Source organism: Oxyura jamaicensis, chromosome 3 (genome assembly GCF_011077185.1).
Source record: "Oxyura jamaicensis isolate SHBP4307 breed ruddy duck chromosome 3, BPBGC_Ojam_1.0, whole genome shotgun sequence".
In the NCBI taxonomy this organism is placed as follows: domain Eukaryota; kingdom Metazoa; phylum Chordata; class Aves; order Anseriformes; family Anatidae; genus Oxyura; species Oxyura jamaicensis.
In genome coordinates, this window is record NC_048895.1 from 29,868,578 (window position 1) to 29,895,981 (window position 27,404).

At 40.0% G+C, this 27,404-nt stretch overlaps 1 protein-coding gene across 3 annotated transcripts in view; it reads right to left on the reverse strand.

Annotated features, from left to right (window-relative positions):
• The window catches only part of EPAS1 (endothelial PAS domain protein 1), a 119,073-nt gene that overhangs the window by 80,176 nt on the left and 11,493 nt on the right, over nucleotides 1-27,404 (reverse strand). The window contains exons 1-2 of one of the 3 annotated variants that reach the window (XM_035321700.1): nucleotides 19,395-19,399; nucleotides 4,141-4,215 (exon numbers count right to left, since the gene is read on the reverse strand). In XM_035321700.1, the coding sequence (XP_035177591.1) occupies nucleotides 4,141-4,190 (50 nt within the window). In that variant the 5' untranslated portion in view covers nucleotides 4,191-4,215; nucleotides 19,395-19,399. Of the gene's footprint in view, nucleotides 1-4,140; nucleotides 4,216-5,239; nucleotides 5,309-19,394; nucleotides 19,400-27,404 lie in introns of those variants that run through there. The other 2 variants (XM_035321699.1, XM_035321698.1) reach the window with 2 other exon arrangements.

Here is a 27,404-nt window from a genome sequence, read left to right on the forward strand (position 1 = left end):
CGGCCTCCCCGCCCCCGGCCCAGGGGTCAGCGGGACCCCCCTGCCCCTCCTCCGGCACCGGGACACCCCCACAGACACCGGCCCCGGGACCCCCTCCCCAAACCCCTTTTCCTTTCCGACTCTTCCAGCTTGCCTTATTTCCCTGCCCATAATAAGGCGGGTTGAGCCCCGCAATTCCCAGCGCCTCCCGGCCGGCCGGGGGGCGCCGCCGCCGCACCTGCGATAAAAGGGGGACTCCCACCACAATTAAAAATATTATTTTTTTTAAATGAGAAAAATAAAAAATAATACTTTTCTGGCACCTGCCAAACGCCCCCTCCAGCCCCGGGCTGCGCGATGCCGCTGCTCCCCCGGTGCAGAGCAGCCCCCAGCACCACACTTGGGACTCACAGCTTGGGCTTTCTGCCTCCCCCCCTTGCTTCTCGAATACGTTTTCTGGGCCGCGGGGGGTTTCTGCTGCCTAAACTTTCCAAAAAGTCGGGGTTGTTGGAAAAGCAGGGAGGTAGGGCTGCAAGGAGCGCTAAAGCTCAGCTCCCGCTAGCACTCGCTACAGGTTGCTGGAATTAGGGTCAGTATAAAAATGAAACCACAAGTTCTCTTTTCTTACTTCTTTTACACCAGAGCAGCTAACCTTTCTGGATAAGAGAGCATGAGATTTTTTATTTTTTTAAAAAAAACTAGTTATATATATTTTTTGAAATTGTCCTTCATCACAATAACGAATTCACTCTTACACTCTTATTCTCTAATGCTTACCCTTACCCTTGTCCATCTCTGACCCAACGGCACACCTTTGCACTGAACTGTGCAAGGCTTCCCGTACTTCTGGGAAATGGAAGTACTGCAGGCAAAATGAGCCAAACTAGATTTATTCCTTGGTTATTCAAATTTGAGCAATTTCCCTGGGCCCTATCACAGGCTGCTTTGCGTACAATGGGTCAGAGGTTTTTCTCTTTCATACCATATGAGTGTTTAAAGAAATGTATTTGGGTTTGAATTTGCATATGCTGTTCTCAGGTCTGAAAAGAGCTACACATGCTTACACAGCAACAGCCTAATTACGTGGTAACAGTTTTTTTTTCTTCTTCTTGTTATACAACAGAACCTAAACAAAAGAAACCCACAAATATTTAAAACCTAAGTAAACTCAGTTAAACAGAATTTGTGTATGCAGGACTAAATTTAACCTTCTGGGAATAAAAGAATGCAACAGGATCAAAGAGCCAAGTCACTCATTTCCTAGATTAAATAGGCCTCTTCGTCCTTCATTGATCTCTGCTGATGTCAATGCTCCTTGCTGTATCTTAAAGCACTTCACTTGGATAAACAACTTGCTTTCAAAAATCAGACAAGAAAAGCATTTAAACTGGCTAAATCTAAACCACTCAGTCAATTCCAAATATGTCAGGTCCGGCCCATTGGTCTAGCTCTTGTTGGCTCTGCCCACATGGATATAGTGTAGTTGATTAACAGCCTAAACCTCTTGTGCTCTTGAGCAGCAAGGTTTGAAAGTGCTTTCACGATCGCAGCATTCACCTCCAAGCACCACCTCTGTGGAGAGGGGCTGGTGGGCTTCAGAGCAGAGCTGTGCCCAGCAAAACCAGAACCTTGCTGCTGAGTTGCTAAGGTAAACCGAGCCATTCTTGCAGCTCCATCACAATGTCAGCTCCCCAAGCTGTCTATACTATTGTTTCTGGCAGCTGAGCTCCTCGCTTTGACCACAAGGCAAACAAATGTCCTGCCTTCTGGAGCTTACTTGACTAGTTAATTCCCTCCCTTTCCCAGGACTACTCAAGGAGGGGAAGATCAAATATATTTAATAGCATTGTCACTCTACTTGACCCGTTCTGTGACAATCCAGGAGCTCATGACTCCTACAGAGAGAGGCAAGAAGCCTTTGCCTTGCTGGAGAACAGCAGAGAGAATCACAAGAGTTTCTTTTCAAATGCACCTCATTACTGCTTTAATCTCCTTTACTGACAGTCACTATTTATTACCAGTAGTGTCCACCATAAGGTGGACTTGCTCTGTTCTTAGACTCTCAGAAGTTTCTATAGGAGCCACACTGGGAATGAAATTACTTCAGAGAGATGCCATATTTAATCTGCAGGAGATGACAGCTTCCAGGAAAGCCAAGAGAAACCTCAAACAGTTTTGGTTCAAGGCAGTAAACACAGCTTGCCCTCTCAATTACTATCATCGTTGTATGGGCTCTTTCTGTTTCATACTCCTATATTACTCCTTACATTTTATCTCATATTTGTTACATTTTACAGCTAGCTTATAAAAGGTAAGCATCACTCAGAGGAAAGCTCACAGAAGGGGAAAAAGTACTCAGAAAGTGTGGTTAGTTTCTGTTTTCCCCACCTTGTGAAGGTTTACAGCAGAATCAAGGTAACAAAATTCATCTAGATATTCTTCCTAGATACACAGATTTCTCTGTGGTCAGTGAAAATATCTTTTTTTTTTTTTTTTTTTTTTTTTTTTTTTTGTCCCCTCTATTTTGGAAATTATAGGAAGTTCCCCACATTGCTCCCATGTGAATTATTGTAGAAATGATGTAGGAACAAAAATTTCTTGATTTCCTAAGAGCAATCTTCAGATGAGAGGAATTGGAAATTACTTGTTACCATCTGCCAAAATAGCCATGGCTTGTTCTCAAAGCATCCCTCAAGTCAACAGGGACCAGTTTATGTCCACTGCTTTTGGACTATACTCTAGGGAGAAAACAAATGGAAGACTTACAAAAATAAAACCATGTTATGTTAACAAGTTTCATAATTTACCCTCAGGTAAAACTGCACTGAGAAATTAGAAAATCTGCATACAGCAGAGACTAGGCCACTGGAGCTCAACTCATCCTTCTGGTGTGCCAAGGCAGGAGCACTGCATCACCCAAACAAGAAGCAGGCAAGCTCCTGATTACTGCCCTTTATTCTGAAACACACCACTGGTTTAGGACCAGTTATGCTACATGGCGTCTTCTCAGGATATACATATGTATGTAATCAACCATCCAAATCAGTGCGTGTGCCAATTTGAATGCGCATAGCTATCAGCCATGAAGGAAGAGCACTTCTTGGACTCAGTATTATGCATGCATGCTACTGGCACCTGTATTTACTAGACGAGTATTGGTAAAACATACAGACGTTCAAGATTGTTCAGCAATTAATGCCCCAGGGCAGTCAAAAGAATACATGGACACTCCATTCCTTACAAGGGAGGCATTATTATTAAAATTAAAAGCAAATGGAGAGGTTGAAGTGTTTCAGATTCATTAGTAATCCATGGTCATTTTCTTTCTTTTTCTGGCTCCCCAACACCACCAGAAAGTTGAGGCCTGTAATAACAAACAATTACCTTATGAGAAAGGGGAGGGGAGAAAGGAGAGTCCTGTTATTGCAACACAGCTGATCCTTTGAAGAAAATAGAAGAGATTCCTCACTTAGTCATACCAGAATAAGTTACAGCCACAGAACACTTATTACATGTGATAGCAAATGAGACAGAAGAACTATTAACCTTCTGAAGGGGAAAAAGTGATAATTGTAGACTGGATAAAACACAAAGGTCCATGGGAGAAGGTGGAGACTACTCAGAGATGTAACAAAAATGCTTGAGCTGGGGTGCAAACAAATAGTGTTTCTTAGTCTCCAGTCACTCATGCTCATTTACACCTTCTTTCATGATTGCTGGCCCACAGCTGCATCTCAGTGTAGCTGTGCTCCTGCACAGTCAGGAGCTGGGCCCTTTCTGCACACAGAAGCACCAACCAATTATCAGTGGTAAACAGGAGCTCAGCTAGCAAATCTGGGCTTTTTTAAAGATTTCTTTGCCTTCTCTATAGTTTAATACTAGAAAGGAAATTGAGGAAAAAAACAACAACCCCCTCCCCCCCCCCCCCCCCAAAAAAAAAAAAAAAAAAAAAGAACAACCAACTGACAATTTATAACAGTGCTCACCCCCATTACCCTATGCAGAAAACAATGCACTATAGGCAATACTGGAACTGCTAGTGTAAAGTGTTATTTTGAGGGAATACATGAAGATGGATCTTAAAGCTTCTAAATACCAGGAGCACACCTTTGAGCAAGGCTCGCTGATAAGCTCAGAGATTTTGAGGCATTGATTACTTACAGACACATTCCAGGCGTTTCAGTCATCGCACTCCCATGAAGAAAAGACATGATGGCCAAAATGTAGGGAATGTACCTGTAAATATTAAAAGGCTTAAAATTACTCAGCTTATCTTTCGGACTTTTTCAAAATTACATACTGAGGATGTCTCACACTGATCCCAAGCAAAGGTGGTAAAACAAAGAAAGTGATGTATTGTGATAGGACCAGCTGAAAAATAAAAATGAATAAATAAACAGAAACAATACTTTCCTGGTACTGGGAACTACCATTTAGAAATTCTGGGAAAGCTCAACCAAGAAACCAATCCAGCTTGCTATATGAAGGCGGCTTTTATTTTGGGTTTTTCTCCTGACCTTCAATAGCATATTATTTAGAAATACTGATTCAAAGCTACATTTTTTTTTGTGCTTCAGTTGCATTTTGTTATTGACCTGTAATGAGTAAAGGCTAAATACATTTGCTAAGTGAGGCCCTGATTTATCATTTAGAGTGCAAACGACTTCATTGCAGCCAGGGCAACCACTCCAAACCTTAAAAACTTAGGGCACATGTTAGACTCCAGCATACTAAAAAACAACCAGAAAGTAAAACTAAAACCAACCAACACCCAAACCCAAACAAATAACAAACAACAACAACAACAAACAAACAAACAAGCCACACCACCAAATAGGAGAGAGTAAAATCTGCACATGCTTTTTGATACATAAGGCAGTAGTAGTTCAATTTAATGAAAATAAAAGTATGAGGCAGATACAGCCTTCATTTACAGAAATTCTAACCCAGTGTTTCAGGAAGATAGGCACCATATAGATGTACCAGTAATCACCACCTCCTACTCTATTTTAACCCATTTACTTCACCCCCTGCAATTCCCCACCAGCTGCCAGAGCTCGTGTCAGGCAGCAGAGCTCTGCAGCCGCTTGCTGCTCCTCGACAGTAGCTCTTCGAAGGAAGCACGGCTAAGGGATCACCAGAGACAAGTTTTGCTCAAAGCCAATGAAAACAACAGTAACATTCAGAGGGGAAGGGAAAGCATTCCTCTCACTGGATTTGAAAAGACAAACTTTGCAGCAATGTTTTTCATACTCATTACCTCCTATGCTCGTGGAACAGCTGTCTTCACACAGGAGTTGCTCCTCCTATGTGAGAGACAGCCTCACAAACATGAGGCTCTCCCTCCCAAAAAGCACTGTGTGCTGGATAAATGTCTAAAAAGAAATGGGAAGAAGTGATTGAGAATTTTTGCAACATTGCAGCGATACCAGTGCCTAGTAGTTAACATTCAGTCACTCACCAAATATTTATTTAGAGGCAGTGTAATGTGCTTACTGCAGAACTTTGAGTTTTAAAAAGAGCCAAGAGACTTTTCGTGCCTGTGTGTATTTTATTTTAGGAACCTAAATGCCATTGGAAATGCTGCTCTTAAATCTTTTCATCTGCTGCAGTTAATTCTAGAGATTTGGGCATTTTTTTTTTTTTTTTTTATTCCTCAAAGACTCTAACTTAATTTAAAGAAGACCTTAATAAATGCTGGTTTTAAAATAGTCATTCTTAAATTAATGATGTTCAACAAAGGTACTGAACCTGTTAACCTTATGGACACTTGTCACCTAAAAAAGGTGACAAATTACTACGAAACTGGAAAAAATCCAGAAGTTCTCCTGACATTGCCATACTAAATGACATATCCCTGCCCTCCAAAACACCAGCTTTTCTGGGAACTGGAAAACATCATTAAAGAGATAAATGATTTCTCATTGCACACTTTGAAATCATTGCTCGAGCTCCTAGACTTCTAGACCTTTTCATTTTTTCTTAAAAAAAATAATAAAGGCTTTTTTTTTTTTTTTTTTTTTTTTTTTGGTGTGTGGTGTTCTTGGTAATTGAAATCCCAGGTCCTAAGTTACTCTGTGCAGCTCCCAGATGTATCCTGGATAATTTAAACCTTAATCTATCTGAGACAGTGGGTCTCCCCCAACCAAGCCTCCCTTAGCTCCCTCTAAGTCAACAAAAAGCATAATTTCGATGACAGAGTGCCTTAGAGCAAGAGCCTAACTTGGGGCTTGGTGACAGGTGGGACTCCAAACAACCTCCACCTCCCTACCACAGCTGGCCTGCACAAACAGCCAAGCTGCTCACGAGCTGCCTCCTCAGCCCTCATGAGACTACGGCACCCTGATTCTTTCAAGTGCTGGTAAGGTTTACCTTGTTCCCCTTCACCCTGAAACTTATTCTGTTTTGGGGAACCACTCTAGGATCCATTTGGCACAGGGCCTAACACTTGCTTCTCAAGTAGGTCTGCTCCTGGAAATGTTTATAGGCTCTTAAGTACTGATAACATGAGATATTGGTAACAGTGTAAGTGATTCACATACAGACAAGGAGTTCCTCCACAAAAAAATATCTTTGAGCTTTGTTTTTTTCTCCAATTTCTACGTGCTGCAACTCTTTGCATGAAGCACCTGCTATCAGTAATGACACCGAGACATTTATCTTCATTAATGTTGTTAGATTACAATACATGATTTATGATGCCATGTACCATTTTGACAAGAAACAAAGAAAAAAAAAAGTAGAATACTGCAACTGTGGTATCCCAAGTCATTTATTTCTGGGAAAAATAGAATTTCATTGCAAGTTACTTTGACAAGTGGGAAGAGGAAGGCTTTACTGTTCGCCAAAGCCTTACCTCCTGGGTTTCATTAGTCATAAGAATGAAAACAAGAACTACCATTCTGATTTAGGTTCCCTAATGATGAACCCCAAACTGGCAGGGTGTTTGGTCATAACACATCCATTCAAATAAGAGCTCATCATCCCATTTTTGCATACACAAAATTAATATTAAGCAGCAGAACTAACAAATATATGTACTTACATTTCCACAAAACCAAAACTGGGGACCACATGAATACCTTTAGGTAGTCACTGGTTCCAAGTCACTTTTCATTTCCATTGATACAGACAACTTATCAGGTTTCAAGTATCTGAAAATCCAATTCAGTAGCATGGAACCCAGGACAACATCACGTGTTGTTTTTCTTCTGTCTCTACCTGTGACAGAGGAATTAGCTCAAAGACTCATATCATTCTTCAGCTATCTTTAAATTAAGTTTAAAAAGTGCTAAAAGCTCTGAATCTCCATCATAATTTTTAGTGATCTACACCAACCCTTCTTCAGAACAGTTGCAAACCAAACAAATGACAAAAAAATCCCCTCACATTTGGTCAAGCTATGGGAGTTGTTGACTTACGGAGTTTTTCTCCAGACAGAGAGGCTTCAGGAACCCGGTTAAAACCTCCAATTACATTTTTCAAATAGCGGACGGAGCATGTTAGGCCAGTATGGCCCAAAATCTCGGCCAGCCTGACAGGCTCAGCAGGTTTTCTCCCTGAATTGTGTCACCAACCCTGAAACAAGTATAGCAGAGCCCCAGACAAGCCTTGCATCAGAAGGAAACAACAAGCGATACATGAAGTCTGTGCTCAAGTTTTCAGAGAGACACAAGTATAAACTTTGCTACAAGAGTCCCGCAGAACATCAACACAAATTATGCCACTGAAAACAGCTCCCCTCATTAACATTAAAGGCATCTACATCAGTCAACCTGAGACATTTCCCACTGTCAGCATGATTTGTTTTCATTATCCTAAATGATCACTGGCGGGATTTTCTTAAGCCCTGAATGACACCAGTTTTCAATAAAACAACAGGATTTTGAAATTACAACATCAATTGTTATTACAACAATTTAGCTAAAACCACTTTGGCTATCAAGACTTTCCCCCCAAATCTACATGCTACCAGACAATGATCTGGTTATCCAGACATGTTTTAGCAGAAGTCTTTTGAGCCATGTCCTACAATGTATCCAGGCCTCAGAAAAGCTTTTAAAAACCTGCACATATTGAGTAGCCAGAAAAATAAAAGGACATTCATACTTTGTAACAATGTCCAAAGGCAAGGTAAGACAGGGAATCAGCATCTTACTTAAATAAACCCAGATTTGTTCCAAGCACAGTAAAGAACTTAAGTTTTTAAGTCCTTCATTGACTAGATACTCATATGATTTGGCTTAACACAGGGTGCTGGCATACATCCAAAGTTACAGGCACATAAATGACTTCAGCAGTTCTCTAACAAGCTGAATTAACCCAGTGTTCACATTATTAATAGTTTTCACTTTGTACCTAAACATTCTTACGTATTTTATTTAATTTTAGTTTATGTGTTCTGTAGTTTTGTCTCCTAAAAATGATCTGGAAGAAAAACAAGATGAACATATGTCTTTTTATAGAAATAGTAGCTTTTGTAGTCTGAATACATGCAACAGAGAAGTTTCCATTCAAATAACAAGCTAATTCACATAAAAATACTGAATATTCTTTAGACTTTTTTTTGTTGTTGTTTTTAAACAAGAAAACACCTGATATCCCCTACCATGCTGCCTAAAACAATTAAAGACACAAAGACAAGACTGGAATATCTATTCTGAAGGTGATTTTCAATTCTTTTCCAGCAAAAACTGGCAAATAAAAGAGAGAATTAATCTTCTGAGAGATGAATATGTCACTCGTGTCAAAACATTTAAATTTCTGTAATAAATAACAGACACAGATTATGAAAGATTCAGATGAAAGAGCTGAGACTGGCAGTTGTGTTGACATGAAGTATGTAATTATATGGGTAAGTATCAGAATCAAACCAGGACTAGTCCTGAGCTCAGAGGTTGAGAATTGTTATACTTATGTGGGATAACTTTTGCTTTCTAGCTGAGATTTTTGGCCTGTAAACAGCACGGATGGTTAGTTCCTATTAGCTTCAAACACAAAGCAGTCTCTGAAGTACCCCTTCAGTGGTAGGGAAACTTCGACCACAAAGTGTTCAAGCAGGCAGTGGATTTGGGACTATAACAGCAGGGGAAAAAAAAAAAAAAAAGAAAAAAAAGGAAGAGGATGGGAAAAGAAAAAGAAGAAAATCAAAAGAAAAAGAAGAAAATATTGTTGACTGACTAAAATATTCCATGCCTTGTAAATGGCTTTGTTTTATTTTCTCTTGGATTTTTTTCCCCTGTAGAAGCTGAGCTAATTTTAATCTTGATGATTTAGAAGAGATACATAAAATTATACTTCTAGCTCTTATATTTTGAGGAGCCTAACACATCTCTTCTGGAGCAACAGAGAAGTAAATGGGATTGTTTGCAGCTTGAGGTTGCACCCAAGCTGGGAGGAAGGAAAGCACTCTTCAGGCATTGCCACAGGACTCCCCCTTCAGCCAGTCCCATGGCTTTGTCTGCCTTCTGACACTGTCAGAGCTGCTTCCTAACTAGTTTTTGTCCTGCAGGAGCCTGCTGATGAGATGTCAGCTCTCTACTGTTCTTTAAATCCTCACTCTCTTTTTCCTCCTTCCCTCTGAGCAGCTGGAAGTCTCATTCCTAACTCCCCCCCTTCACACCTCTCTGCCCAGGTCACTCTATCATTTTTCTCAAACTGACAGTTCACTTTTGCTCAAAATGCTCTATTTCACATAGATTAAATACAATTTTTGTAAATCCATAGATAAAAGCCAGTAAAACAGCATATCCCAGAGAAGTTTCCTAGTATATTTTGGATGATTGGTGAAAATACATCTCAATTCTTGGTAACTGTTCTCATGTTTTATCCTCCCAGTTATAAATCTACACTAAGTGTGAAATAGCTTGGTTTCTACTACCATGCTATATGTGATTCTAAATCAGAAAGAAGTTTTTATTCAACTTATTTCCCTTTTCCTGGGGAGATGCTCATGATCTGTGTCCTATTCAATTCCTGCCCTTCTGCTTGATCCTTCAGGCAAGTATGTTCTCCCTGTGTCACACTACAAACACAGTTTTCTACTCTTAATTGCCCCCAGGTAGATTTCTTGTAATTTCTATACTAGCCTAACTAGAATGTGTTATAAAAGCATCTCCTGTGTCAAATACAGAGTGAGGGTAGGTTCCATTGATCTACCTGAAATTCTTCTGCTCATAAATCTGAGGATCACATTAGTCCGTAAAAGCAAGCAGAGCTGGTAAGAACTAGACTTGGCCAAACCTTTCTAGAAACAATCCCTATTCACAGTAACATTCTGAGACCTATCAATCACATAGTTTTAATCCACTCAGTATCTGCCACTAGATTGTCATACACTGTTTAAATTAGAAACTGGAATGACATCAGTTGAAGTATTTATAGAAAGCAAAAGATGTTACTAAAAGACTGCTTTTATTAGCAAACCTTCCAGAAAGATTTTGTTTAGCGGGGTGTGCCTTACACTGCACTGTTATTGCTCTACACTAAGTTTACCTGTTAATTCTTTATCATGTATTGCTTGTTCTATTATTTTCCCCAAATACATCTAATTTATGCTTTTAAAAATGTTTTTGCTCAAATCTTTTCTTCTTTTCTCAGGTTTCAAATAGGTATTTGGTGAAGTTGTAGGAGAAGAAATCAGCATCTCAGAGACCCATTCAACCATCTCTTTTAGAGCTCATGTTGCAAGTCATCTGAGCCTGTCAATATGCAAGTCAATAAACTTCTGGTTCACATATTCCTTTGAGTAATACTGAAATGCTTTTGATTTCTTACTGTCATTTTTATGTCACTGGATTCCTCTCAAGTACAAAACACAAACATGCTCAGCCTTTCAGCTTCACTGATTATTCTTCTGTTTCTATGTTTAAGTGAACTAATATATATTTATACATATTGTATTTTAAAATCCTATCTTCATAGACTCTACCATTCACGGCTCTACCATTTTCATTTCCTTTTCTTGCAAGTACTCTGTCATCAATGGACTGATCTGCATTACCCTTTAGTTTTATGAGCATGGGCATCTTCCTTACTGCATTCAAAATACAGGAAGGTTTCAAAAAAAAAAAAAAAAAAAAAGGTAATCATCATCTGTGGTGAGATGGACAGAACTAAGACTTAAGTTATATGGACTCTGATATTAGTGAAAATTAATTAATAAAAGGAAGAGGGAGTTGTGACTAGATATTGACTTACACAAACACTTCTTAGAAAAGGTGTGACTAGCTGATGAGGACAGACATGCAGCTGAAATATCTCTTCAGGTGCCTCGGTCCTGTGTTTCTTGTGGTTGGGATGGGAAAGCCCAGCTTTAGCAGCGTGAAACTGGAAAAAAGCATGTAGGCTGTGTCCTACAGGCTGGTGTGAGTGAAAGAGAGGAGTTAAAACATGCTCAGTGCAATTCCACTATTTTTTCTCTAATGTTATAATACAAGAGGAAGTATGGTAGTATAATATTTTGAAGATACATCTTCTCTTTCCTCTTCCTTAATGGTGGGTATTCATTTTCTGCATTTGAAAACTTTTTTAGTGTTTACCACTTGCTCAGAGCTTGCAGCACAAAACAGTCATATACTAGTCTTCCATGGTAACTTGGTGCTCTTTTTGTTTTGTTGCATAGACCAGGTACTAGGTTTTACAAACCTTCCAATACAACCTGTTTTAGTTTGTCTGCTGTGTACTACATACTATATCCCATTTCTTATCTTCTAGAAAAGTAATCAATTAACATATAACTTGTGGTAAATCAATAGCAATTCTGCAAGATAAGGTGTTCAGGCTGAAAAGAACATGGAGAACTGGAGGAATGCTGTGTTGCAAAAATATTTGGGAATACATCTAAGTAGTTCAGATGTCACTTTATACATTTTTAAAAAAAGCTTTTGTTACATTCGTATGTAAGAAGAAAGATTAGTTTAGGTGAGTCAGGAAGTCAGGTGAGTTAAAGCACCTTGATACAGGTACTTGACAACTTCTAGCTCCTGTTAGAGTGAGCTGGTTGGTAGCTAAGAGGACAGGGAAAGCTGTTGGGTTTCTGTGCGACTGATTGACTGCACGGAGTAATCTGCTTCCACGCATTACAGAGAGGGCATGCAAGTAAATCTCAGTAGAGGATGCATGTGCACACAAGCTTCCTGAAGTTATTCACTGCCTCACAAGAAAGCCAACAAAAGCATATGGGTGAGACCTTTTGATTTTCTCACATGGTACAACAAGGGAGTTACAAAAGCAGGCATTGATCACCATTACTGTGGAGAACTACCTTTGGGCAGAAGTTAGTAACATAGAGATAACTGCACAAGATAATTCAAGGTAGAAATTATGACAACTCACATATTAATTGAGCTGAAACTGTCTGGTCAGTTTTGCCAGAGGTGTCAGATACCTTTTGTTGCTTACCCTTCTTCAGAACACAATAGGGAAAAACTAGCTTCAAATAAAAGCCACAAGTGTCAAAGAACTACCATGTACCCAAGTGCAAAGTGAATACCACTGAAGTGACCTGGTGAGAGGATATCAGCCTTTGAGACTTCACAGACAGTTTCCGAGTGTCTTAGCCACAACCCTCCTAATGAAGCTCTAGACATGACTAATTCCAATACAAGCCACCGCCGTGGGTAACAGCCAAGTGATACATATCTCTCGATATCATTTATATACCATCTTCTGTTTTTCAGTCAGATTTTCTATTAATCCTTTTAAAACAGAAAATAGATATACTTATTTGGGGCTTTTTATATTATTACTGTCTCCACAATAAACATTTCTATTCTTGAGCATAAATATTTGAATATGGTCAAGCAAGAGACCATGAAATTTTGCAGGAAGAGCAGAATTAAATCTCTGATTTAAATAGCTGTAGACCCCCCAGACTCCACCTGGCACAAGGAGCTGAGCCAGCGGAGGGAGGAAGCCACTACAGCTGGGCTGAGAGAGTCCAAAGGAAGAAAAGACAGTGCTTGTACTCCATTTAAATGTAGACTGCTTGCCAATTTCTCCAACTGCACTGCACGAGGAAGTATTTTTTAATTCGGTTAAAAAAAAAAAAAAGGCGTGTGTGTGGTTGTTAGAAATAGGGTGAGTCCTCTATTAATCGGTGTTTTCCTAGAAGGATTGATCAGCTCCTGAAATATATATATATATATATATATATATATATATATATATATATTAATGTTATTTCGGCAGTAAGAAAAATTCTAAGAAGGATTTTAAAGCAGCTGTCTCACAGAAGGTTATCTCTTGTTTACAGTACATTTTGATACTGCCATTTAAGCACTAAAACAGAAACAAACAGGCATTTAAATATGTTATCCATGGTTTGCAGAAGTGATGAATTATTAACTATTTCCTGTCATCTTTTACTTTTTTTTTTTTTCCTGTATGTTGAATGGGAGGATGTGTGACAAACGTGCAAGATTAAACACATTATTTTAATTTGCTTTAACAGGGATATTCATACATACATATGGTCAATATATATAAGAGACAACAGGTCAAGTATTCAGAGAAATTGCACCAGTTATTCTGCCTGAGGATCTGGTCTTCAATCTATGAAATATGTCCTATAGACCGCAGCTCCTAAGAGAAGTTTTCTTCATTGCTATCACTTTTTAAAAAATAAATAAATAAATTTAGAAGTTAGAAAAACAGAATAATTCACTCAAGTTTATCCTTTATCACAATAATCTTTTAATATTTTGATGTGTCTAAATTTAGGATCATTTTCAATTTTATTTCCCTACTCAGTCACCCAGCTAGCATGGGAACAACAAGGGACTGCAGGCTTTAACCAATTCTCAAATAACAATGTCAGAAGATTCGCACTGACTGCAGTGGGAATTAGATCAAATTAAGTACCATGCAAGTTCCACAGGTGAGCAACAGCTCCAGTTTGCACGCTTGATCACACAATAAGCTTTCACACATTTTGACTATAACGAAAAACTCTGATAAAGATTGGTATGAATAAAACTGTAATGCTTTATTCCCAACTTCATCATCAATATCATATATTCAGACTCCAACTAAAAAGCAATGAATTGCAATACCAATACAATAGAACAAAATTTGCATGTGGTATTAACAAGACGACAGAAATTGTCTTACGTGTCCAGTAAATATGGACACAGTATAAGAAAGCCTTTTCCTATTTATTTGCACAGATTTCATTTGTCACTTCCTGGCAGAGGAAGCCTGAATGCATGCTGACACTCAGTTGCTGTAGATGAGAGGCACCTGATCTACAGCAGCATCATGATAAATTAACTTAGTCAATTCACACTAGCTCAGGGTTTCTTGCCCTGGAAAAAATAATATATAAGCGTTCATAGCTTAGTAACTAAGACTGCAGTATAAATATGCATCCCCCAACACACACATCTCCCACAAAATACCACAGTATTATGATACATAGCCTACAAAATCAGCGTAAATCCCAGAAGTATGCTCCAATCAAATCACTTTATTGTTGCCTTGTGTTTTATTTGCATTCATTAGCCATACTAACCCTGACTCACTCATAGTAACACAAGAAAAAACATATTAATATGTATCAGTGCTCCATCCTTGTGAGACCCTACCTGGATTCCTGATTTCAGCTCTGAGACCCCCAGCACAAGAAGGACATGGCCCTATTACAACTATGCCAGAGGAGGACCACCAGGACACTGAGGGCCGAAGCACCTTTCCTATTAACCAAGGCTGAGAATGTTGGGGTTGTTCAGCCTGGAGAAGAGAAGGCTCCAAGAAGCCCTTATAATTGCCTTCCAGTGCTTAAAGGGGGCCCACTGGAAAGCTGTGGATGGACTCTGTCAGGGAATGCAGTGATAGGACAATGAGGAATTTCTTTAAAATAAAAGTGGGTAGGTTTAAGATAGATATTTGGAAAAAAAACATTTTACTCAGAGAGTGGTGAGGCACTGTCACAGGCTGCCCAGAGAAGCTGTGGATGCCCCATCCTTGGAGGTGCTCCAGGCCAGGCTGGATGGGGCTTTGGGCAACCTGGTCTGGTGGGAGGTGTCCCTGCACATGGCAGGGGGTTGGAACAGGATGATATTTAAGGTCTCTTTCAAATTAAGCCATGCCATTATTCAAATATTTAAAGCCTTATTATGACTTTTATTAATATTGATTAAGAGCACCAAAATATGAGTTCTTACAACTGCACTGATTTATTTTAAACCATGTCCCACCTGGCAAAGACTAAAAGATTGCGCTCTTCCAAATTTCAGAAGTCCACAAATTCCCCCCCCCCAAAAAAAACAGTTCCCACTCTTGTCTTCTTCGTCATCTTGTCTCCTTTCTGCAGGAGTTTTATTCACTTCATCTCCAGACCTCAATGCATGGAGAAGATTACAATTAATCCTTTTTAGTAATCTGTAATATGGACATATTGATCAAGAGAGTGTCCTTTAAGGGCAGTTACTCATAGCACATCAAAAGGGTCAAGAAACACAAATTGCCTTTTTTTTTTTTTTTTTTTTTAAAGTGTTTGCTGATGCATTTATGACATTTAGTTATTCATCAACAGTTCAAGAGACTGACTATCAGGCAGCAAAACACAAATTCTGGTCTGAGGCTCTTGGAAGAATAGGTTTGATAGTTCTGATGTGGAACCGATACGCTTACAGCTAGATAAGAGTATATGGTTGCTGTTAATGATTTGCTGTTTGCCACCACACATGGTTGTTGCTTTCATGTAGGGGTGTCTCTCACCTCTAAAAAAAGAAACCCCATTTCCTCTTTGCCAGTACGTATCATCACGCACAGCAGAAACAAGAGAACCAGGACAAACTCACAGAAGAGCATGCTTTCTTTACAGCGCTTTTAAGATGGAATAGCTGCCGCCAGGTTGTGTGCCTTACAGGAGGTCCCACATCTTCATCCAGCACCGTGGTTTCGCTCCTCTCCAACGGCACGCACATGCTCCTTCAGCAGAGCCCCATCAGCACGAGTCGCTGTTGGGCCAGTGAGGCAGCCACAGAGGAGGGCTGTCCCCGAGCCAGAGAGCAGCAACAGTTAAGCCCTGCACATTCCTGTGATATGGCTTCTATTTATTTTTGGCCAGATCATTAGCCAAAGACATGAGGAGATAATACCTTCTTTATCCCTTTATGAGCAGAGCAAGTAAGGAGCAATATTAGGGGCATTTGGGGTAAAGCAGCTTACATTTTGGATGACCTGTTCCTGATTTTTCATGGGAAGATTCAGAGCCATCTGCAACAATGAACAAATGTACGCAACTGCATCAGCATTTATAATTGTGCTGGTTAACTCAGGTTCATGTTGTAACAACAGAAAGAAAAAAAGATCATCTTGAAGTTAGAAAGCCAACTCCCTTCACCCTGTGACATAAAGCATATGCTTGATTTTTAAGAGCATCAGTAAATCCCATAGCGACTCATGCCTGAGCACAAGTGTGCAACTACTGAAGAGTATTTGCCTGGATCCTTAATTTCTAACCCAGTTGTGCAAACTTCTGGGACATTCCCTAATGAAAAGGAAGTTGCAAGAAATTACCTGCTTAGTCTCCCCAGTAATGAAAACACAATTGTCACTTCCCATTTATCCCTCATTAAAAAAAAAAAAAAAAAGTCTCACAGTTACACGACATTCATTTAAAATGGAGCACTTTGGGGCAAAGAAAACAGTATTTGGTTTAAAGAGCAAGCCAGATGAAGTGGCATGTGCTGCTCTCCTTCAAACAGGACCCAAACAGGGTGTGGTAGGCATTTACAGTATTTTAACTATGTAAGTAACAGTACTCAGGTTTTTAGCTCCTGGATTCTTTATCAGGTAACATATGTGGATGAAACTACTGTTCTCTGAATGTTCCACGACCACATGACAAATCCTTTCACTGGCCAAAAGAGTTTCATTTCCTGACAGAAAAACACATTCAGGACTCACTGGGACTGGCAGTCAAGATCCAAAGCTTTCCTTGCAGACACCTGAGTGAGAGGGTTTCTTTGCTAGGAGGTGGGGCATAAAAATATCTTACGCACAAGAAAACCATTTCAAATTTTAGATGTATACTCTGACCACTTTCAAGAAGAACATGTAAACTAACTAGTAAGATGAACCAAGAGAAAGGTTTAGTAGATTATTATTATCAAAGGAAATCAAATTAAAAAAACAAACAAACAAAAAAAACTTCCCTAAACGGTAAGAAACTAAGAAATTTAAGAATTAAGTTTCCAACAGCAATTAGCATTTAGCTGTGAAATATCTACTACTGCTATTTTCAAAAAACTTTTCCTGAAGTATGTACCACTCTGAGAACCTACTGTGAAATCCCTCAAAGCCTCTGGGTATTCAGATTTGCAGCAAGTGGGTGGATCAGGAATCAGCCATCAAGTCGTGAACATGCCCAGCCAGCTTAGATGGCTGCATGTTCACACAGACATCAAAGAGTGACCCTTACATTTCCCTGTATCTTTCCCTCTCCGTCCTATATTGACTTGTTGCCAGCACCGGGCTGTAGCCTCTTCAAGGATGGATCATTTATTTCCATTTTCTTTTTCCTGCAAGATGCCCAAAGCACTACCTGGAAATATGAAGACAGCTCCCAGGGAGTTTCACTAAGTGTGATGCAGTCATTAAGCAGCAGATTCTTCTGTTTCAGCATTTGCTAAATATGTGCCATAAAAATCATGTGGATACGTCACTGCTTCATTGTCTTCCAGATGGATATCCTGCATGGGTTGACTCTGCAGTTTCCAGGTGTATAGGCTTAGCATTGCACTATCCTAGAATGGATTTTGCATATAATGCATTTGCAATAATAGCAGTTGAGAACTACAGAGGCTAGAATTAGAACTGTATGTTGCATTTCATGTTCCTTGAAGTATTAAAGGCACTACCCAAGATTTAACAATAATTATACTACAAAGTATTTTTGATCAGCTATCCCCTAGTGTTAGTGTAATGATTTTCTTACAACTATGTCAGCAGTTCCTGACAAGCATGTCTTGTCCTTTTTTTTGTTTTGTTTCTTCTTTAAGAAATGTTTATCTCAGTGTATTTATTGGTAATTTTGGAAAAAGAAAATGAATGCCTAAAGATTTTGAGTTAAGCAACTCAAAAAGCCTCCACCCTCTTATGCTTACACAAGTGTTTGTGTAACACTTTCTAGCACTTCAGCAGAGTTCCAGGGGCAACAGGAAAGCACCGCTTTCCTATTTCAGCAGGAGGGCAACTGCAGGCCAGAGGACTGCAACTGCTGTTGACCAGGAGCTCCTCCTTCCAGCCCCTCACCCCCTTCCCAGGAATTCTTCAAAGCTTCACAGCCTTGCTGAAAGAATAGGTCCACAGCTCCACAAGACCAAATGAGCCACCTAACGGCTCACTGCAGGTGAAATGTGTTTCTACCTTCCCACACTCATGCCTGCCTCATGTTGTGCCAGGCCTGATGTTAATTAGATTATTCTTATCAGCCACTTTAACTTATTAAACCAGGAGGAAAACAACCCATCAAAAAATAAAGTAGATGATTCAGTCTTAATACCAGGAATATATATATATCTTATGCAGCTGGTGCAAAGAAGTGAGCCAGACCTCTTCCTCTTTCTAGTGAAAAGCTGAAACATCTGCTTTTCCCCTTCTGTGGAGCCAGAGACTAGCTGTCCCCTTGCCTACCTGAGTAAGGCTACCCAAGGCCTTTGGGCAGAATGTTGGTTTTGGATCAAGATAAAAACAAAACAAAACAAACAACTGGTTAGTGATCCCAGCTGTGTGACCAAAGAAATGCCATAAGTTCCTAATACTTGTAAGCATGCAACTGTACCTCCCTCCTCAACAGGGGGAGAAGCACACAGGCTTCCCTAGAGCCCAGTGCTGAAAAAATCACCACTTCTGTGAATTTTCTTAAGACCTTGGCTTTCGAGCTCCCTGGGATACCTCAGGAAATGTGGGTTTCCTCATCCAAACCAGCCAATCTTGTAAATTGGTACTGTAGAAACCAGCAGCGGGTGTGGTTAGCTCATAAAACCACTGGAGAAATGCACTGCGGAGGCTCTCTAGCAATGCCATCAGTGTTTGTGCGCAGCAGTAGCCACAGGCGCTGTGCTGAATTCCCTCTTCTCAGAGGGGAAAACAATACCAGCCCTGATCTCAATCTAAATTGCCTTACATCAACTGCATGCCAGTCCTGCAGTAGCTGGCTGCTTTTCCACCAGTCGCCTGGAATTGCTGGCACGTGGGGCCACCAGTTTGCGCTCTGCCTGGTGCCTCTCCCAAAAGGGGCAGAGGATCAGGGGGCAAGAAGCCTTTGGCCTCACCAGGCAGCTCAAGAGATGCAACATTTACTTGAGCACACTTTGAGAGACAGGAACAGTGCAAAAGAAACAGGCATGTCAGTGCAGCACTACCTTATTAGACATACTGGTATAGGAATTTTCTTTCACATAAACCTTGGGACTGAAAGAGGGAGGTTTACAATAAGCTTTTGAAATTCCAAACAGGATGAAAAAAAATAATCTTATCACAGGAAATCTGCAACTGTGTGTGATACAATAAACATTTTGTGAGTTTCCCATTGTAACCATCTGCTAATGGCTGGTATGGATGGGCTGCCTCTAAGACTACAAAAGGCTCAAGAAAGCTTGCTGCACAACTACAATACCTCAACACACTCTGCCAGCTGATAAGCAATAATGCAGTGCATTGTGTCATCCACAAATGATCTGCACGTCTGTTGGTTTCTCTGCTTTGCTGTGGTTATCTTCATTGCTCAGTATTGCATTCTGACCTGGTTCTAGAGCATTTTGCTCCTTGGACAGTCAATTCTCATAAAAAGCATGTACCCATATGTGCTTCTACAAAGTGGTTGACTGTGTGTGCCAAATGCAGAATAGGTGAAAGACCTGACCTTGAGGTACTCTAACACAGCAAGTAAAGTGTGAAATTTGACTTTTTTTTCAAACCACAAACATACACTTTTAGCCATTTACTGTGTACTAGTTAACATCTGAATTCACTTTCACCCCCTCGCTCACTGCAGTGAGCATACACTTCACTTTAAACACTGATGTCACATACGCAAGATTACAAAGGTATTCACCTGGAATACTGAATTGGAGTTCACAGAGCAGTTAATAATTTTGAAATTATTCCAGCATAGCAGGAATACTAAGACTTCACGGAGTCCAACTCAAGCAGAATGAAGCAGCAACTCCTATAAAAGTATATGGAGACAGGACAAACCTTGAGACAGTAAAGCTGATGAAGTCTGAGACCTCCAATGGACAGTTCAGACATTAAGGATCTATCCTGAACTAAATCATATGGGCTAATTAAGGTATAAAAGTGTATGAACATGTGAACAAGAATTGCTGCTTCAGGAACCCATTGGCCAGAAAGGACAGCAAACATTTCTTTGTAAGCCCAGGGACAATCTAACACGAAGATTCTTCGTCTTCACTTCAGAAAGTGATAAACAATCATGAGGGATTTTGGAGAAGAGCTTCAAAACAATTATGTGGTTGGAAGAGCTGAATGAGGCTCCTTCATAAGAGCTAAACATATCTAGTGTGGCTGAGCAGTCTCCAGCAGCAATGGGAGACAGAACTGAGAATTTTTGAGAGAGTCTTCACCTAAAGCCCAAAAGCAAAGTGAAGTTTCTCACATAAATACTAAGCAAATTAGTGTCACATGTTAAAATTAAAATATAGAAAGGGAAAAGTGTACCCAAGAATGATTCTGCTGTGAATTAAATCAGAGAGGAAGGCAGCTGCATCAGCCTAGACTGTCAGGTACTGACCAAATTTGAGGGGTGTTATTTGCTGGAATTAGACAGACCTCTGAGGATTAGTACACTTACTAAATTGAGATAACAGAAAATAAGATCCCATGGATGACAGACTTTTTGGTGTTTTCCAAATTCAAAGTCTAAAGTATTCCCCTAAGTTCTTGAAATAATTGGAGTACTGCTAATTCAAGCATCTAGCAGAACGCTTCATTAAAATAAAATAAAAATCTGACCTGCTATTTTATACGGAAAGCTCATCCTCACAGGGAAAAAAAAAAAAATGTTACAGCTCATGACAACCATTTTACATGCATTGGTTCACTGATAAATGTATTTTATGCAGTCTGTTTTAAGTACTGTAGAAGTCCTCAGAACAAAGCTATAACCAGAGCATTTTGATTTCATTGTCAGAAAACAAGTCTTCTCAAGTTCACAGAAAAAAGCAGAAAAATGAACAGAGTGCATAATTCTGCTGTTTCTTATGCCCATGTCTATAATATTGACTGATGCATTAGTTGAAAGTGTACGTTTTTAATTATTTAGGTATTTAATTACATTAGAGCACACAGTTACATGGCCAGATTGGTTTCTCACTAGGGAGTAGTACATTGGCAGGAAAAACAGGCTACTGTGATCTAATAAGTATTTTCCAATTCCTAGACCTACTATGTCTTGCTGAAAACTGGCAATCTTTCCTGCATCTCCTTCCAGCTTAAAATAAACTGTAACTGTTGTCTTGCCTAAAGCTTGGCATCTGTCAACTTTATGGCACATAGATACACAAATATAGTAACCTTTATTTTCTGCATATTATATTGTTCCATTTACATTAGTGAGAAACATTTTTCACCAAATCTTCCTCTAGTTCTTTCCCCTTCCCCACAGACACTTATCTGCACACAAACTTCATGTTTTTGTCTATTTTCCCCTTTAGCTCAATTCTTCTCCCCCTTGGGAACAATAACTCAGGCAATAGAAACTTTGCAGCTACATTTGGTTTTCCCCCAGAAATTAAAATGATACACAGTGGTAGAGGAAAAGGACAGCACAGTAGCAATTACACTTATGTTGAGTACAGCATTTGGTTGCCTTCTGAAGGTCCTTTTATTTTAGCCCCAGGCCTACTTGACTCCAGTAGGTCACTTGTTTCCAACAGCAATAAAAATAAAATTAAAAAAAAACACACACACAAAAAAAAAAAAAAAAAACACAGAAAGAAAGAAACACCCCTGAAAGTAACACTGTGGTGTTTTTTTTTTTTTTTTCCCCTCCAAGGATGTTGTTTTCTAGTCTGTCTCAGTTTCCGGTTCCCATGAACCAGCTTGTCACTGTTATGTTTGGATTCACTGCACTGTAGGAAAATGTTAGAAGGCTCATTTTCTTTTAAAGACCAAGACAGATTTTAATAGAAGCCACCTTGGTTTTCATGCTTCTTAAAAAAAGAAACAAATCATACACACACAAAACAACACTAGTTTTTTTTTCTTTTAAATCTTTTTTTCTTTATTTTTCATCTTGTTTATTCCAGAAAACCCCTTTCAGCTTTACTGAGAGCTTGAGTGGTACCAAACGTCCAGTGCTTGCCGTTCTGCAGCTGCTCAATTTCCCTATTGATAATGCTACTCTATTGAGAGAGATGAGCAAAGGCTTGCCCTCTTCCAACCAGCCTGTCAGGAAACTCATTCTTTTAGCCCTCAAAATGGTTTCACTTGCTAGATAAGATTGAGAGCAGGGCCAGGGCTTCAAGCCGTTTCAAACCCTTCTTCTTATCCAGCACATCCCTCCCCACTCCAAAGAGAGAATTTGGGAGATACAAGCACAAGGTGTAAAGAAAGCCTAAGAACAAGCCTGTTGCTCTGCAGAAATCATAGCCTGTGTAAAACAAATCACAGAATCATAATCCCAATCACTATCATCATCCCAAATTAGAAAGGACCCACATAGATCATTGAGTCTAACTCCTGGGTTGCCAAAGGGCCACCCAAAAAATAAGACCATGTGTCTGAGAGCGTTGTCCAAATGCTAAACACACCCATACATACATATGTAAATACAACACACATATATATGTATGTTTTGCTACACCTTGGTCTTCAGTAATTACTGCAGGATTTAGATTCAGTAGGTTTTGTTTTGATAGCCTAGTTTCATAAGCTAAAATAACTGACCCTGCTTCGATAAGGAGTTTGAACTAGATGATCCACTTGAGCCTCTTCCAACCTGAATTGTCTTGTGATCCTAAAAGGTAATTAAACTCTCAGGCCGCCCATCCACTTACATAGCTTCTGGACTTGACTGATGTCAATCCAGCTTGGCAAAGATATCAAAAGATAATTAAGGTCCTGGAAGGTTTTATTTATTTATTTATTTATTTTAAATTATGGGAGGATAGAGGAGAAAGATGAAAAGTAAGTCCTTCCCCTCCCCTTTCCTGGGAAAAAAGCAGACAGATTTGGAATGCTTTTTAGCAAAATGACATATTGACTAGACTATGCTCTTCAGATGCTTATGTCTGTGACTCAGGTAAGTCAAAGAGAAACAAATGATCACATCAAAGCCCAGTGCTCCCCTCTTCAAGACACTAATCTTTCTACAGAGGTGCTCACACTGACAGACCAGCCTTCATGCAGAAGACACCCACAGCTCTAGCTAGATATACTGGGGCTCTTTGGCACACCCTGAAATACACCCCATATTCCTAAAGAACAGCTACCAAAAAAAACAAAAACCTGTCTTAGGCAAACTGTGGGAGAGCTGCCACATACTGCACGTCAGTGTACAGATGCGTTGCCTTTTTCATCTCAATTTCACTCCAGGGATGGCTGCTATATGCGCTGTCAATTATCTCACAGACAGTGATCTCAAAAACTTCAGGATGCCCCTGTGTCCCAGAATGTTTTCATCCCTGAGAAGTACGAAGCAGATTTGAAAGTGAGATCTGACCCTCAGTCAGCAAAATACCCTCGTTTCTATGGACACTATCTCACCTGGACTAGCTTAGGTAGAAAATTTGAAGGCTCAAGCAAGAAAGAGCCTGGGGGTGACAGGTGAGGAGCTCCAACACTGCCTGATGGCAAAGAATGCCTTGCAAGTGCCGTGTTTACGGTGCCAGCATCAGTAAAGAACACAGCCTGCCTGCAGATAAGTGGATGGGAGATAGTGGGATACCTCTCCGTAAACAGACGTGCAGTTCCACACAGGATCTACAGTTTGCTGCTCTCCAGTTTTTACCCTCCACTCCTCGCCATGTGATGTGGGATAAAATATGCAACAGACCGAAAGCTTTAAGGAAGTCCCTCACACATATTTCTGTATGTTTAGCACACAAACCCAAAACAATAGAAAAAGTCTTCCCTTCCCTCCTTTGACAGGTTGCATATGTGCACAGCACATTTAAATGCATCACGAGGCTGTACTGCAGCTTTTTTCACAGCTCCTTTTGTGGGAGAACCAGCCTGCACACTGCACTGGCACATTTTGGTGGGGCTGGGGTGGGAGACATGGGGGAACATAGCTGTGGTGTTCCCCTTACCTGCCCAGGGCAGCTGGAGCTCAGCACCAGCACGTTTTGGGGGTGGGCAAGGAGATGAAGGGCAGGAGTTATTACCTGTAAGAACCATCCTTCATGGCAGGGCTGTGTCTGCTCCTGAGAAAGAAGTCCCATTCACATCCACGCTGGAATTTCTGTGTCCTACCTACACTCTCCTGTTTCCACTTACGCCTCCGTGAAACCTCAGTGTAGTGTTGGTGACACCAAGAAAACCTGAAGGGTCAAACTGGCACCTCATTGCAGTGTAGTAATGCATTGATCCCGCACCTGTCACACACTGCACAAGCACATGCTTTTCTGTGAAACCAAGAACAGCACATTTTGGCTCCCCCTAGGCTTGTGCAACTCTGGAGAAGTCCCTTACTCCCTTCAGAAGATTCAGCATAGCGACTGTTACCAGCAAATATTGATTTTGCTGGCCTGCTACAAGAGGCCAGCAGGCTGCTTGGGAAGCCTGCATACCCTGTGCTGTTTCCTCCACACATGCATTTATACAAGGGGCTCCGCTACTGGTGTGCAAGAAACCTTTCCCTGGGACTCCACAGGCAGAGGATGGAGCCTGCACAGCCTCCAGGAGCTGGTGGGGTGCCCATCACACCTGGAGACCCCCACCTCAGAGGTCCCAGTTTGTTGCCCACCCATTGCGCATTACAGTTGCTTCATGTGAGCAGTTGTGTGCAGGCAGCATAAAACACTGCCTGCCTGAAAGAGATCAATAGAGTCCAAGTAATTTCAAAAAATAGAATCAGATGCAATAACCTCTTACATAAGTTGTGGTTAATAATAAACCCAACTTTACTCAAGTCCCAGTGACTCTAGTCCTAGTAGTGACAAGACAGGAGATAACTATGGGAACATATTGAAATACTTACTATGATTTGATGACTTTATCCTTCCTCTGCCAACTTAATAAGGAAAAGACAAGTCTGGTGCCTCCCCTCCCTCATATTGTTTGGGATTGTTCGAGCAGGTTGTATCAAACGTCTGACTTAATAGACTGATTGCAAATGTTAGAGCACAGATTTGTGAAGTGTGTTATTAGGAAGTCTAAGATGTAGAGAACTACCAAGGTGGATTCTCAGCTATCTTTTTAATTACCTCCTTCTAAAAATCAAAAGGTGAAACCCTATTTAAAATAAACAAAAAACATTTCCACCAGTTGTATATCAGTTTCTGAACTGGGCTTTTTAAAAAATTTATCTTGGCTGCCGTTGTGCTTCTTGATTAGACAAACTAGCCTTTATAAACTATGCTTGCATTTGCCAAACAAAAAACAGCAACCCACAAAAGCAAACTTGCTTGGTCAGGGAATAAACTGAATTTCTGATAAACTAGATTTTCCATTTGGGCACCCTTCAAGCTAAGAAACTTATCTAAGAAAATCTAAGAAAAAGATTTTCCTCCCACCCCTAGCAATTATAACAAGTGTCTTAAATACCATAATAGAAGCTTACAAAGCTACCTGAAAGCAGGCTCAAGCCTGCCTGTTCCTCCTTGTCAGGAGGCTTTATTTGAGGAAAGTATTAAATTGATACAGCTATCAGCCATACCTATCCTTTTCTACAATGAAGACAGTAATGTTCTATGGCAGGTTAGAGACAAAAAGATATCCAACTCTTCAATAGCTGGATGACTAAGAACATGCATTCCAGGGGCAAACAAAGGAAAGGAATTTAAATGCATTGAAATGCAACAATTTCAGCCTCAGAGATATTAACAAAGAACATGCCCTATGAAGGAATTTACAGGGTCACAACACGGTAAGAATATTCATATTCCTTCTAGACACTGCCAAATGGATTTGCAAGCCTCTTTGAAGCCTAGGTTACAGATTGCTTCAAGTATTCATGTCTCAGTAAAATACATGCTGGTGCATTAATAGTATCTGTAACCAAGGCAAGTTCTATCGATACATTTGTTAAAAGGAAAACAAAACATTTGTTCACATCAGATCATCTGTTTTTCCTCAATTTGATGACCGAAGTCCAACCCAGATGTTAATTACATAAAATACTTAAAAAAAAAATCTCAGAATAATTTTGGAAGAAATTTCTAGCACGTGCTTTTCAATTACAAGCTGAGTTTACTCTAACATCTTTGACAGAGTCCCTATTTTTGGTTACTTACGTATTTACTTTTGTTCTGTGTGCTTTGCAAGACAAATAGTATTTATGGAAATATAAAAACATATGCATTAACCTATTTATCACTTCTCCCGTATCTTATGAAAGTGTCTAATTTTTCATTATTGGTGATTTTTTTTTCTTTTAAGCACTAGACTTTTGAACTTTAACAATTTTCTAACATATATATGTATATATATATTTAAAAAGAGAATGTGCATTACATGCATGCTGTGATAATGCCCATCATCTCAAAGGATTGTGGAAGGAGCGTTCAGGTTCAGATCCAAGCAGTAGCACTGCAGCAGACATCCAGCACAGAGCACTGGAACAGGTATTGCTGGATCACAGCATGACCCTGGATAAGGTATTTGACTGTTCAGCTCCAGTTTCTCAGTTTGTGAAATGGGAATATTAATGTTTAACTACCTAAACAAACCACCTTGTACACATGAATACCAAAAAGGCCATGTACTTCCACATTAGAACTACAGGTTGCGTATACGGGAGCTCCTTTCACCAAGCATCTGACCTTTCCTTCCCCCACTCCACGAAACCTCCCCTCCAAGTCTCCTGCAAAAAATTGTCTAGAAGAGTGACACAACACTGACACAAGTCCTCATAGCGAGGATGACTTGGGGATTTAACTTATCAAAGACAAGGTCAAAAGTTAACTTGATTATAATCTACAGGTACGTATAAGAAAAGAGAATAGATATAACTGGAGGGCTCAATTTCTTAGACAAAAGCAAACAAGCACTAGAAATTCAAATTACACAGGAATACAGTCAATGTGCCAGAAGTAACGATCTTCAGATCAGGGCTGAAGAGAAGTTTCTGTGAGATACGCTAGGTTCACTCGTAAGTCACTGGGTTACCTGCAGGCATCGCTGGCCGAGATTACACATGCTTTCTTTGTAGAGGGTCAGGTTAGCCTACCTTAATGCATTTTTCCAGCCTCAATCTAGAAAATTATTTGTAAACACCGCAAATTGAATTA